At 38.7% G+C, this 14,614-nt stretch overlaps 2 protein-coding genes and 1 pseudogene across 2 annotated transcripts in view; all 3 read right to left on the bottom strand.

The window, feature by feature from the left end:
• Window positions 1–2,612, bottom strand: part of LOC110061165 (uncharacterized) — a 5,396-nt gene extending 2,784 nt beyond the window's left edge. Inside the window, exons 1-4 of the mRNA XM_020768007.2 lie at window positions 2,457–2,612; window positions 2,258–2,292; window positions 986–1,117; window positions 17–182 (exon numbers count right to left, since the gene is read on the bottom strand). Of these exons, the coding sequence (XP_020623666.1) occupies window positions 17–182; window positions 986–1,117; window positions 2,258–2,292; window positions 2,457–2,547 (424 nt within the window). The 5' untranslated portion in view covers window positions 2,548–2,612. The remainder of the gene's footprint in view (window positions 1–16; window positions 183–985; window positions 1,118–2,257; window positions 2,293–2,456) is intronic.
• Window positions 2,613–8,346: 5,734 nt separating this feature from the next.
• LOC149110322 (adenosine receptor A3-like) lies at window positions 8,347–9,744 on the bottom strand. The gene has a single exon (XM_089291691.1). The coding sequence runs from the start codon at window positions 9,510–9,512 to the stop codon at window positions 8,607–8,609; it is 906 nt and encodes a 301-aa protein (XP_089147817.1). The 5' UTR covers window positions 9,513–9,744; the 3' UTR covers window positions 8,347–8,606.
• Window positions 9,745–10,161: 417 nt separating this feature from the next.
• LOC149110321 (adenosine receptor A3-like) lies at window positions 10,162–11,900 on the bottom strand (annotated as a pseudogene).
• Window positions 11,901–14,614: the final 2,714 nt, after the last annotated feature.

The raw sequence follows: 14,614 nt of genomic DNA, 5'->3' as shown, positions 1-14,614 counted from the left end.
AGCCGTCTCTTCGTACCTTGTTCATTCGAGTATGAATACAAATCAACTGAGGCTCCGTTCAAACCAAGTACACCAGACGCTTCAAACTTCAAGTCCTTAGGGAGTCCTTCAGGACCGAAAGGGAACTTATCTTTGAGTGGTGAACTGTAACATCCACCAGGATAACTCACGTACATCTTGCCCTGTCAAAAAACAATAGGCAATATTCGTATTCTCGGTATTAGACTGGAACTAGCTTGCAATGGAGGCTCATGCGGGGGAATATTGGCCCTCGCACATTTTTATACGGACCTCGCTCCGCTCGGTCCTGACTGTCAAGACCTCGGGTCGATATTCTCCCAGTACGGCCCTCACACTTGGTTAATAAGATATATGTATCACCATCAATATGACGCCATCGCCACATGCTGCGAACGTCAAAGGAAGCACTTGTGGATGCGCCTTTGACAAAACTTTTAAGCGTCGTTATCATTGCTTAAATATTCTTGAATTCAAGAAGGGGTCTCAGTGAAGTATATCCTCGAAATATGCCACCTCACCTGGTAGTCGCCAATCGATCAATTAAACCCCGGTTCGAATGGGGTTAAAACCCGAGGGGTATTCCCAGAAAAATTGGGTGGGGGTGTGGGGCCAGCTTTCCAAAACCCTTAACCTATTTATGACCAAAATCTGCGATATTCCCTACCCTATTTATGACCTGACCCTTAAATCAAAACCCTGTTTCAGACCTGCGTTATAATTAGTTCCCTAGTTCAGACCAGTGTTAAATTACCATAACAATAATTTGTAAAGGGCTTTTGTTGATTTTCTTCTCGATAATGATGAAAAAGTGGCTTCTTCTTAAAAAACATACCCATATCAAGGCTAGAGTACAAACACCATACCCAAAATGGCCAAAATCAGCTAAAATTGATACCCTATTTATGACCAAAACGACCAGCTGTTTTGCACGGGAATCACACTGAATAAAAAACACAGCTCTTACCCCTTTGTAATCCAGCAGCAAACTATGTGACCCCTGGCCACCGGCAGTTGTTTCCATATTTGTTATCTGTAGATTCACGTCCACGCTGAATGTCACGTCATAAACCGTAGACCCTGAATCACTCACCGTTATCTGAAATTAGAAAAAAAAAAGGAGATTTCGCGCAAAGAACCTTTCTGCCGGAAATGAAATGGAGACCTCTCACTTTACCATTTACAACTTGACGCCCCAACGAAGGAAATTTCGACTTCAGTTTAACGTCTGTTTCTCGAAAACGTTCACTCTTCAACGGCACATTAGTCACTTGAAGATCATCCTAGTCTTACAAATTATAGGAAAGGAATCACTCTTTAAATTTGCTTTTATCATTTTTATCTGGTTTAATATAATTATAAACACAACAGATTTTGCAATGCAAATTTCTTCCCGATGATAGGCATTGCAAAAGCTTATCATTGGAAGTTTAAATTTGTGACGATTTTTAATCAGTAGCGCATTTTAAGCCGTTTTACGTGAAAACGTTCAACGTAACATTGTGTGCCAACGCGGCGTAAAATATTCGGGCAAAAATGTTACGCCTGGTCTACATGAGCAATTATTATGTGACAACATTTTTATGTGACAACACTTAATTGGTCGTAGAGACGAGAAAAATTGGCCAATTTTTATGCGAAAATATGTTTCCTGAAAAGCTGGCGTGTTAGATTCTATGTGACAAATAAAAGTTGTCATATACTACGAATAAAGTATAAAATGTGGCAAATGTATTCGCAAGCGCCACATTTTCGGGGGCGACTAAGCAACGTCACCTTGTTTCTGCGTGACTCTACTGTCCGGAGTCATTACTGCCGTACTAAACTTCGAACTGTAACCAAATGTTTTGCTGTGCCATCTACACGATTTAATATATTTGTCATGCAAAAATTGTCAAAAAAATTGATCGTGTGGACCAGTGACGGCTGTCATAGCTAGCAACCGAAACGTCGAAAAAAAAGGTTTCCGTAAAATTGGTCAGAAGCAATCTAGCATGGTGTAAGACTTTCCTGCGACTGAATTTATAAATCATATGAAACTTCAAAGCGATAATGTGAGATACGCCAAAAAGCCATGAAAATCAGTAACTGGTCAGGTCGACAATAAATCCCCCACAATATCGGGGTGGGTAAGACAATCAAGTTTGCAAAGAATTTGAATTAATCTAAGAAAGCACTTCCTATCCTTAGACTTAGAATGAATGAATCAATTGGCAAAAGTCGAGAGGTTAAAACTCACCAGGTACTGTCGTCCTGAAATCTGCTTCGGAAAATCTGAGAAAAGCATAAAACCCGCACAAAGTTAAAAGAGAACTATAAGAAAAAAACAAGCCCCACTCAATATAGACACAACTTGGATGAAGACCGATGATTTTCTTTTTGAACAACAACAAAAAAAAGAGCTAGTATTGATTTTAGCTAGGTAATTCTTTTCTTACTTTTGCATGTTAGACTGGATCGTTTAGCTGGATTTGGCTTTGCATTGGTGCAGCCAAATACCAGGACAACTACAACGAAAATGGCCTTCATCTTCAAACGACGCGGTTCTGTTCAACTGTGCAGTGAAATCTCTCTGAATGCTTTATATTCGTTCATTCATTAAACAGCTGCTCCAAGTTCGACAATTCATGCTGCACTTTAAGTGACTTAAATAAAAAGAAAATTAACACGAAGTTCCCGATCAAACAGATTAAATAACACTCCTTTTGATGAAGTAGTAATTAAAAAATTCTATGAACTGAAGACTCGGGGAATCCATGACTCGTCGTGATTCTGTACATTTATACCAGCTAACCCTGTCAATTTATTTTGGCGAGGGTGAAGGAGTGTGGGACCTTAACTGAACAACTTTCAGTCAGTAGTTCAGGGCGACTGAAATTAGTACTGCACTAGTTCAGCTACTGCGCGCACGTTAACGAAATACGGTTCCCTGGTGATATATTTCAATTGACATACAACGTTCGTGAAATGTTATCTATTAATGGTCCCCCAATCATTTTAAAATGCACTTAATGGAAAGATCAGAATTCCTCACAATCTTCGCTTGAGAGCTCAATTGAAAGATTTATTATTTAAATCAACAACTCGCGACGCGTGGAAGTTAATTGCTCTAAGGCATCATTTGATGCGTTTATAAATTGTGCGAGTTTTGTTTAAGTAGCTTTGACTTACAGCACACTTTTGTCAATAAAGTACAGGTGAGCCCTGGTATCTTGAAATCTTAAGGAAAATGAGTGTCTAGAAGGCGGGGACGGCTCCAGATAGCTGGTCGTAAATGACTAAATGTATATAACCAGGAAAAAGTGATTTGAGCTCGAGAAAGCGATAAGTTCGAAATATCCAAGTGTAACATGGCGTGGTACAACTGTGAGCAAAAATGGGCGTCTGCAAACATGAAAAAGAAAATGCAAATGGGCTACTTGGTGTCAAGTTTTCCTAATGTTTTACAATTAAAAAAGGTTACATTATTTAATGTGTTTGCTTTTCACTCATTTTCTTTGGGATGAATTGTTTCACGTCCGTCGTCCGTCCCGTGGGTTATAGACTATGGCTTGGGTGCCAAAAGTGGCTCTTTTAGGCAAGCTTTGTCTATTAAATGCATCATTATTTAATTCGGTCAAAAACTAAAGGTGGGTTTGCGAAATGATGGGTCAATCCTAAGGCGACAGATTTTGCTATAAAATACTTTCTTGTGTTGAACAGAGTCGAGAGCCCTATTCAGCACAAATATCTAAAAGCTTATAAGCAATCCTTAATCGAAAGACAACGAAAACATCACCAAGTTAAAGGTTTAATCAGCCCTACAGCACAAGGAACTGCGCTGCGTTATAAATCTTGGTTGTGTTTCTCCACTTTCGGTTTAGCAAAAACAAAAATTGATATATCAATTAACATTATAAGTTGCTGTAATGATGGAAACTTTCCCAAACAGAGTGTGTGCTTCTACACATGGGAACCCACTCTGTAATTCAATATTCCTCGCTAAAAGTAGTACTCTTCTCTTTTAAGTAATTTTGAAACGCCAAAACGCCGAGTATGAAAGTCAAGGTATAGAATAAATGCTCTCCACTTTCACGAGTGGACTGAACTTTGCAAAAGCCGATGGACTTAACTGAAATCAAAAAATATGATAGAAAAAACAATTGACGGGTTGCTGGCATTTAGTTTACGTCTTTTGATCTCACTGAAATGGTACGAGGAGAGCGAGAATATTTTCAAACACTTTTGTCTACTTTTATCAATAATTAGTTTTTCTTTAGCTGAGTAAAAGAAAGAGGAATTAAGAGTACAGAGTAGTTAAAATCACACTTACGCGAAGTTTCCTAAACAACTGTGTACAAAAGCAGCTTAACTTAAAGAAAATATCTGTTGAAAATGTTAAAGTAATGAAGTTTGTATGTGCTCCTCATTTCATCATGATTGACTCGTTACTTGCCTGGGCAAAAAGTCTAGTCGTTACGACGGAAAATTACGAACAGAGGTTCAGCTCTGTTAAGCTCGCAGCAGGGATGGCGCAGTGGTTAGATTGCTCGTCCCCACCAATGCGGCCCGGGTTTAAATCCTGGACTTTGCGATATCATGAGTGGGTTGAGTGTGTTTTTGGTTATCGCCTTGCTCAGAGGGCTTTTCTCCGGGTTCTCCAGTTTTCCTCCCTCCAAATAAACCAACACTTCTAAATTTTAATTTGACCTGAAAACAGAGGACAAAGATCCTCTCGGTGGGATGTGCCACTGCAAATTCCTATTCATTATAACATATTTTTAGTTCATGCATGAGAACTGGAAGTCCGTCATTCAGCCTACACCTATAACCTTCTGGAATGTTCTGATGCTCGTGTAATATTCTAATTGAGAAACCTTGCAAAATCGCTAAAGTTAATTGTTTCTACAACAACAACAATCATCCGTTATTTAAACACGATTTGATTTAAAGCAATAGGTTTGCTTTGTGGGTCGTGGATCTAGCTAAAAGTTTAAGAAAAACAGCAATAGGTACAGAGGTTTCTGGAATCTCGAGTTGTACTTGAAATGAAATGATGTTAGTGCTGCTTAATGATAATAATAATAATAATAATAATAATAATAATAATAATAATAATTTTACTGTAAACCGAGTTGTTAAATAAACTAGTTTGTTGCTGTCAACGACAGTCCTAAGTCCTAAGTCTTGAACCAACCCTGCTCTGCATGGACACAACGCAGCTTTATTTCTACGGTATTTCTCCCGGCTACAACGGAGATAATGTCGGCAGCGTGTTGCAATGACCCCGCAAGACTCCGATGGATCTTCGATTGGCAAGGTGCGTATCTGGAGTGCTCCAAATCGACTTACCCAACGAGAAGAACCTGTTTGAAGGAATACTCAACGAGATGTGTTCTTGATGCTCTTTAGATCATTTACGGTACGAACAAAGCCCGAACAGTTGTGTTTATGAAGGATCTGAAGCGCAAGAATTAGGCACTCGCTCGCCCAAAATACGCCTACATATTTTTTCATGGAGTTTGGTTTCCATCAATGAACTTGAAAAAAACCTTCAGAGCGTTAGCAATTTCGAAATTTGCAAACAAGCAATTCGGTTTTTCTCGTATAGATAAAGTCTGCATACAAACTAATTGGCCTATCAGGCCGGCACTTATCTCCGGTTTTCTCATTTTTGGACCGAATTTGCGAGCTCATTAAGGTTTCAGTTGGAAAAGAACCCGGAAACGAGGTTTAAATATCCAGGGGAAAAATATCAAGCGACCGCAGGTCTTATATAGTACTAATAAACAAGACAATGACAATTGTAATAATGGGCAACGAGATACCGAGGCAGAGTCAATGTTTTAGCGATCACATGCAAGCTTTCGTCCCTGTCACAGGGTCTTTCTCAAGTGAATATGATGGGAATCTATTTGTCACGTGTGAAATCTTCCCCGTATAGGCCCGGAAGTTCAAATCCACGGTCTCTACTAAGCGACGGGGATTGGCACAGAATTTCCGAAGCCTCCCGAATTTTCCTTCTGAAGTTGTCTTCTTCTGTAGCTATGACAGCCGCCTTCTTCTCTTCCAACTTGTAGCCTGTGTCCGTAAGGTGTTCTCCAACGGCGGAAAGTATCAATCTAGTAGTGTCAGAATGTTCCCTTAACCGGACGTTCAAGGGTAGGGAAATGTCTCCAATGTATATCTTTTTACAATCAGCATACTCTAATCTCTAGATAACGCCACACTCCTTTCCATCGGTTGAAGGATCTTTAGGATGTGCAAGCTGTGATCTGAGGGTGCTGAAAGGTACATGGTAGGGTAGAGATTTCTCCGATACACCTTGCACATTGGTGGAGAGCCGGGGACACTCGCGGCAAGTTGCTGCTGACCTGTACTTACTGGTCTCTAGCTCTCCCTATGTTTCTCCGGAATTTTGCACATCCACGCCTTGTAGTTGCATTTTGTCACGAAAGGCGCTTTTATAATTAAGATGATCAATCTCATACGTCCTGTCCCCCTCTTCGGAGATAATAGTGTTCGCACAGTGCAGAAGTGTTCTAACTATCGACCTTTTGTGATCCAGATGATGGTTGGAGTCAAAATTTAGATATTGATCTGTGTGAGTAAGTTGGCGGTATATGTTTGGTGGATCCCTTATCCTTGATATGAACATATGTGTCTAAGAAAGCGAACTTGCCATCGGATGCCGGCTCCATTGTGAACTTGATGTAAGGGTCCCTGGATTTCAGATGCTCGGTAAAGCCCTTTACTTCATCATACTCATACAATTTGGAAAACGTGTCATCCACGTAACGAAACCAACACTTTGGCAAATTAGGGTAAGGAGACATGGCCTCTTGCTCAAAGTGCTCCACATATCGGTTGGCGATGATACGTGGCATAGCAACCCATTGCGCACCCATGAATCTGCTTGTAAGAGGTATCCCTGTATAATACTCTCACCGGGCTGGATTGACATTCTTAATTCTTCTTCGTGTCCAAACTCTCTGTTTTCCCTTGGGCTCTCATGAAAAGATTACATGGAGGACAGGATCTAAGTCCAGCTAAAAGTGATAAAGCGCTCTAACAAAATGTTGTTGTAGCTATTTTATGTATGACATCTTGAGAGTGTGGTAAACAAATGATATGTGTATTCCGGACACAAATTACTGCAATACAGTGTTCAATTCTCAGAGAAACTGAGGAGAACTAGGGTGATTCAAAACTTTGGCCAGGGGATTGGATCTGATATGGTTTGGGAGGCACGATGGCCTAGCAAATGCAAATAGTTAGTCAGCTGCCTTTCAGATCAAATGGTCCGTGTCTTAAACCCCGGATGGGGATCATCATTTCCTTTCTGCGACAAGATTTCTCTCTACCTAATGCAAAGAGGTAAACAGACACCGGCTAAAGAACTAAAGAACAAAAAAAATAAATCTTAGATAATATTCCCTGTAATTTTTTTTAAAATAGTTTTAACTATTTACTATAGGTAGTCTACACCGTACTCCTGTTCTGCTGTGTAAATATTGACAATTAATATAATCAAAGCGCTTCAAGCTACAGGAACCATGGACAAACGACATCCCGATGAGCCACTAGGTTGGAAGTTAGACTAGAGAATCAATCGGTATTTAACGCGAGTTGAAAAGGATCTGGAACGAGCGTCTTCACTACGAGTGCGACTGGGGAAACTCATTATTTCTTGTCGTATTGCTCGCTGTACGCGTTTGTAAGGTTCAAACTCGTTATCGGTACCCACTATATCGCCCATTACTATTATCATTTGGTCAAAAACAGACTCAATCGAAGTGTATCTCAAAAAGGATTATTTGGAGTGCTAACGCCTCTAAAAACGAAACAAGATTATTGTGAATCTGACTCAGGACTGGACTATCGACAGAATTAAAAATTCCTGGAAGGAGACGCCATGTTGGTCCCTATTCAAATGGATACCGACATGGCGGTCGTAAAGTGACAAAAACATCTCGGCGAGTTTTACTATTGAAACGAAACATCACTCTTGAGCTTCGACACGTTGAAATTAATGCTTCCTCTAGTGCAAGAACTGATCAGTTAGCAAAAACCTAAGCGACGACTCATCTTTAGAGCAACGCGACCGCCTTGTGGGAGCATTTAATTTAATGTCACGCAACGCTAAAGCTTGATTCAAACGTGCTGTCGTTACAAAACGATGAACCTTGTCTAGCTAAAACGTTGTAGAACGTCGGCTTCTTAGAGGAACTTATATCTGATGGAACCAAAACCTCGGAATGATAGGTAATTTTAAGCTTTGGAATAGGTTGACGTCAAATGGAACCGGCGATAGAAAAAAAAATCCCTCTCCCCACTGGGAGCTAAGTATTTTTTTTTTTTTTTTTTTTTACTGTTTTGAAAAAAATGAGCCCAAAATGAAACAGTGCACCATATCCTTATCTTAAAGTCAAACAATATTCAAATCATTATCTTAAACATTTGGCATTACAAATGTAGACTTTAATTAAACTGTTAAACTCAGGTTGGAATTGAAGATAAGTTTAAGTATCACAGTTAGTAACAAACAATTAAATCTTCTGTGTTATTTTTCTTTGCAACTTATTTTGATCTGTGCGACTGATTATTTTTTAAAAAAATTGACAGTTAAGCTGTCTTATTGTTTGTTGTGCTGCTTGTTTCACTGCTCTGATCTTCCAACAATACAGGATCGGGTTCAGGGACGAGTTTAAGTAGATCAGGGTCTCTGTAACTAGCCAGGCCATATCATTCCATATTCCGTTGACATATAGCACAAGGGCAATACCCCAAGGAGCATAGCAGGCAACTAATACTACCTGCACCCACAAAATACTAGAAACTGACTTTTTGTATCTTGCTATGTTCAGTGGAATCTCTCCTTCGTTCGCTTGTCCCTGAGGAACTTGGACTTGTTGATGTCGTAATTTAAAGAAAATCCTTGTGTAGCAAAAAATCGAAACTATCAGCGAAAGGGGAAGGAGAGTAGAGGCGGCTTTGAAGGCGATATCGCTTCTAGAATTGCGGATTGAGCCAAGAGAAACACTAATAAACCAAAAACAAATTATAACCAAGCGAACTCGCCTTAATGTTACGACCGGTCTGTATCGCAGTCCCAACAACAGGGCGAGAAGTCTGTCCACACTTATTGCGGTCGACGTCAAGATAGAGACTCCACAAAAAATCCAGCTTAAGGCATAATGAACTCGTCTCATTGTGAATAACTCATTTACGTTCATTTTTATCAAGGGAGACATAATGAAGATTGCATATAGTGGTTGCACAACAATGCCAACGCTGAGATCAGTGACCGCCAGACATAGAAAGAAATGCTTCGTCGGAGGATAAATGGAAGAGACTTTATGCAGAGAAACGAGGATCAGAGCATTTCCAAGACATGCAGCGATCGACAGAAAAATGTTGTAGGCTGAAAACAATGCAAGTGTACTCCGTGGTGGTGCGCCGAGTGCTTGGTTCAGTTTGCTTGTGAAGTTTCCATCTCCAGAAATATTCGCCATTGTTCTTGGTTGTTCAGAAAATTGAAGATACCAGGAAGAGCGCTGTTAGTTGATAAAAACCTCGGTCAGCTTGCAACTTATCAGCGAACTGAGAATTTTATATCTCGCTGATACCACATCCAGTCGAACGTTGTAACTGTCTCAGCAACTGTGTGTTTATATACTGTTAAACTTTTAAGGGAGTCGTTTTCTAATTGGATGGCGAAGTCATCAATTTCCGCTGAAAAGTGATCGACATGATAGATATGTCGTTGCTTCGATTTATCTGTCAACATTGCCTCGCGTTAATTTCCACCATGACTGACAAAAAAAAGATGGCTACTTGGAAAAATTTGGCTGAAAATAATACTCTGCAATGAAGAAACCCCAGCTACACCTTAGACCACAAAAGTTCAAATTTGATTCACTCTTGAACTCGAAGCCGGAAAGGAATATTTTCTTTAATATAAATGTTTTCTCCATGTAACTATACCCAGGGGAAGGGGCAAAAGACCTAAGAAAGTTTTATTCAACGAGGCTTTGCCCTAATGTGCATCGCCGGATACATTACGTTCAGGTTGCATTATGAAAATTTGCCCTGCATTTTTGTTTTTTATGTTTTCTGTTGTAGTGTTGTATCTGCTGGACAGAGAACACAATTGGGCACAGGTGCCCTTAAAACTGTTTTATTAAAATTGAACGCTCTGACATTAATTTTTTATTGTGTCAATTTAAAGCAATTAGAAAACTCGCCCACGTTCTGTATAAGTGATAGTCAACGGAGCGGCACCTAGATGATCATTTGCTGAAACTGAGGGCGGCCGCGTGGGCTGTAAAAAAAAGAAAAAAAAAATGAAGATCTAGCCATCCAGTTTCTTGTACGCTGCTCACTTATGATTTTTTTCTCAGTCTACCACATTTACGTTACCGGTAGATTTTAAGTTAAAATGTAAGTAACTAGTGTAGAGATGTCTTACCTTTCTGCGTACATTTCGAAAACTCGCTCTGCAATTTTTCTATTTTCTGATAGAGTTTTGCATCCGAGTTGTTATGCCAAAAACGGCATGTTTCCGATATTAATCCTTTATTGTATCGACAAAATAGACAATAGACAATTAGACAAGTCGCCCCCTTTCTTTGTGAGCGATAGTCAACTGAGCGGCACCTCGAGCCCAATCCACACTAAGCCGGAGAAATTTCAAAACGGCGTGTTTACGCTGAAAACGCATCAAATGTTGAATTAGCTTTGTGAATTCTCTTTCTTTCGTTATTTCAGGACCGTAACATTGCTTTTTCGTAAAACTTATGTCGATCTACTAAATGTACATAGTTAATTATTTAAAGTACAGTTAAGCTGTCTGATTATGTTTTTCACTGCTGCTCTCACTGCTCTGATCTTCCAACAATACAGGATCGGGTTTAAAGGCGAGTTTATTAAAGTTAGAGTTTCTGTAACTAGCGAAGACACATCATTTACTTTCCCATTTAGATATAGCTCAGCATCAATACCCCAAGGAGCATAGCAGGCAACTAATGCCCACTGCACACACAAAATACTAGAGACTGAGTTTTTGTATCTTGCAATGTTCAGTGGAATCTCTTCTTCGTTCGCTTGTCCTTGATTGGCACGGTTTTATACCTGGGCTTGTTGATGTCGTAGTTTGTAGAAGATCTTTGAGTAACAGAAGATCGAAATTATCAAGCAAAACAGAACGAGAACAGAGGCTGCTTTGAGGGTGATATCGATGGACATGATAACCCCGAATCCAAGAGTAACACCAATAAACCACAAACAAATTATGACAACACGAACGCGCCTTAATGTTACGACATGTCTGTATCTCAGTCCTAACAGCACGGCGAGAAGTCTGTCCACACTAATTGCCGTCGTGGTCAAACCCGAAACTCCTGACAAAATCAAACTTAAAGCAAGATAGAAAGAAACAGGGTAAACAACGTTCTCGCTCACGTCTGTTATACGAGAAAGGATGATGGCTGTAAAGAGTGGTTGTACAATGAGTCCAACACAAAGATCAGTGACCGCCAGACATCGAAAGAAAAATTTCGTCGGAGGATGACTTTGTGAAGAGCAATGAGAATCAGAACATTGCCCAGAAATACGATGAAAGAGAGAAAAATGTTCAGAGCTGAGATAAATTCAAGTATGCCTACTGGCGATGGGCTGAGTGCTTCGTTCAGTTTGATTGTGAAATTGCCATCTCCAGTTATGTTTGCCATTGGTCTTGGGTGGTCGGAATATTGGAGTCACTGTAAAGAGCGCTGTTAAGCGACAAAAAAAACACCTCGGTCAGCTTGCAGCTTAGAATCAGCCTGAGAATTTCCTATGTTGCTGATAACTCATCCATCTGTCCCTTATAACTGTTAAGGGTCCTTTGTTTATTATTTTAGACTTTCAATTTGCCCATGTGTCAAATTTCTTAACATTATGAAGCTATTAGTTATACTGAAAAGTGATAGATATGTCAGTTCCTTGGGATTATTAGTCAATACTGTCTTACCTGCAGACTGAAAGTTTATTAAAAAGAATTGCGAGCAGTTAGATTATAAAAGAACTGAAATTAAAACGCTAGAAAAGATCGATAGTACTGAAACAGACACTGTGTGGTAAAGACATAAAGGCTAAGGTGAAGGACGAGCACATTTTTAATTCTTGCCGGCGTTTTTAGGAACAAAGTGTATTTAATAACTGTTGCACAAGCAGCAGCTAAATATGAATTGTTTTTTCGCCGATAATTTAGACTTATTTTTCAAATTACCCTATAACATGTTGTGTATAAGGAGTAAGCGATAAAACAAGACAACCCTAAAAAAAAGTAATAGACAATAAAACAGTTTTTGAGGCAGTGACTAGTCGCATGAACTTGCATATTGCTCTACAAATGTTTAATGAATAAATTGCCGCCAGCCTAAATAAGGCATTTAATTTCCTCGTCTGAAGAACCTGCACAGGAAGTAAAAACTTGATATAAGTTTAATTCTCAGGACATTTTACTCTGAATAGTTTGGAAAATGCAAATATCGATTATACCCCAAGCAATAAACCTCAGATTTCCTAAAATGTAACAAATCTTTATTTTCTCTTATTGGTAGTAAATGACTTTTTTTTTTTTTTTAATTCATTGCGAAATATAAGACAGTTTGCCTTTCGACTATGCTTTAATTAAGCAATAGAGCACTTTTTCCGTGTTTACAGAGCCTCATCTAAACAGTCTGCAAACCCGGAACGCAGTCAAGGGTTTGCATAACTTTCGAAAAATCTCCCAGCCTTCCGCTTTATTACGCCTTCCCGAAACTCCCGCACGCTATCATCACCTACTAAATCGCTCGTTAGTATTATCATTTCGGAAAAGGGAGGCGAATTTTATTTTATTTTATTTTTAATTTTATTTTTTAGTTATTAATTTTTTAAAAGGAGCCGAATAACAGACTGCTTTGAGGTCCATCTAAACTAAGGTTATTTGGAGTACAAACACTTCAGAGAGAAAAAAAAAAGAAAGCAAACGTTTTGCGAAAAAGGATATGGGGGCTCAGATTTGCCAAAATTTTAAGAATAATTTAAGAATAAACCCAATGCTGAGATTTTGAAAAGAATATAATTTTGTGTGTTGAAAATTTGTAAAGACAATAAAATTATGTTTTTAGCTAAACCCTGTACAATTATTCCTTTCTATAAACGGCAAAAACTAGCCAAGAACAAAAAACAGCATTAGCCCTATCTTCGATGCTGAAAACAGACATGTATACAGGACATTACGCGGCCGCGCGGAGATATGAAATTTATCTTGGAGCGTTCAATAGGAAATAGTTTTCAACGCGAGAAGATAAATTTCGTATCTTCAAGCGACTATGTAATTTTCTTTTTATTATATGAAATATTCACAATACATAACGTTTGTGGTGATTTTCCGAAGATTTCCGAAGATTTTCCAAAACTTGTCCGAAGGCTAGACGACCGTTTCCGAACACTTTCGGAAGATAAACGAAGATAACTGAAGATTGCCGAGGACGACCGAAGAAGATCTGAATATGTTTCGATCATACACCAAAAAATTTAAGTGTAATTAAGGGGACAAAAAATGTTATCAGAACTAATATTTTCTCATGTGAGGATATCATATTGCTTGTATCAATTTGTTACCTCTCGCTATACCAGTAACTTTTATATAATAACTTATTATATAAACACCAGTGAAATACCAGGATTTTTTCTTTTACTAAAACATCATATCTTCATCGTGCGAAGTGAAGATACTATTTTTATCTTTCATACTGTGAAGATATCATTCCTTTCTAATAACATTTTTCTTTTGTCCCTTTAACTACACTTAAATTTGTTGATGTATGATCGAAACATCTTCGGATCTTCTTCGGTCGTCCCCGGCAATCTTCGGTAATCTTCGGAAAATGTTCGAAAATGTTCGAAAATGTTCGAAAATGTTCGGAAGCGTCCTTATGGCCTTTTGGACAATTTTGGAAAATCTTCGGAAATCTTGGGAAGGTGGCCGGAAATCTTCGGAAAATCGTCAAAAACGTCGTCATTAGTATGTTTATATAATAAACAGAATATTACATGCCCGCTTGTGGAACTTTATCTTCTCGTGTTCAACTCAATATCTCACTCGCTCGTGAGATTTCGAGTTGAACACTCGAAGATAAAATTCGTAGCCACGCGGTGGCATGTAATATCCTCTATTTACACTATCTTACACTATATAATCTAAGAATATTCACAAGAATAAAAACAAAAAAACAAACTGCGGTTACAAACATAACAAAACAACGCATGTTGTAAAAACCTTGATTTGAGAACTTAACGTTTCGTATGCCTCTACATACATCATCAGAAGTATAAAACAGTCAACTGTATTACAATAAATTTAGAAGAAAAAACTAGAACCTAATAAGGAAAAACCGGTACCTAAAAAGGAAATAAATGACAATGGATAGAAATGAAAATAAACAGACTTGAAATCTGCTGAAAAAAAGTATGAATGGCTAGTAGAGAAGTTTCTCACTGCTAACATTTTCATTAAGTGCTGGTTGCAAATCGCGAATCAATAATGTTTCTGTAAGTTTACAAGAATATTTTAAAAACGGCAGAA

The sequence above is a fragment of the Orbicella faveolata genome, unplaced genomic scaffold (assembly GCF_042242905.1).
Source record: "Orbicella faveolata isolate gen_17 unplaced genomic scaffold, um_ofav_v1 contig_24, whole genome shotgun sequence".
NCBI lineage: Eukaryota > Metazoa > Cnidaria > Anthozoa > Scleractinia > Merulinidae > Orbicella > Orbicella faveolata.
The sequence above is the reverse complement of the archived record's forward strand: the minus strand, read 5'-3'. Positions and strand labels throughout refer to the sequence as shown.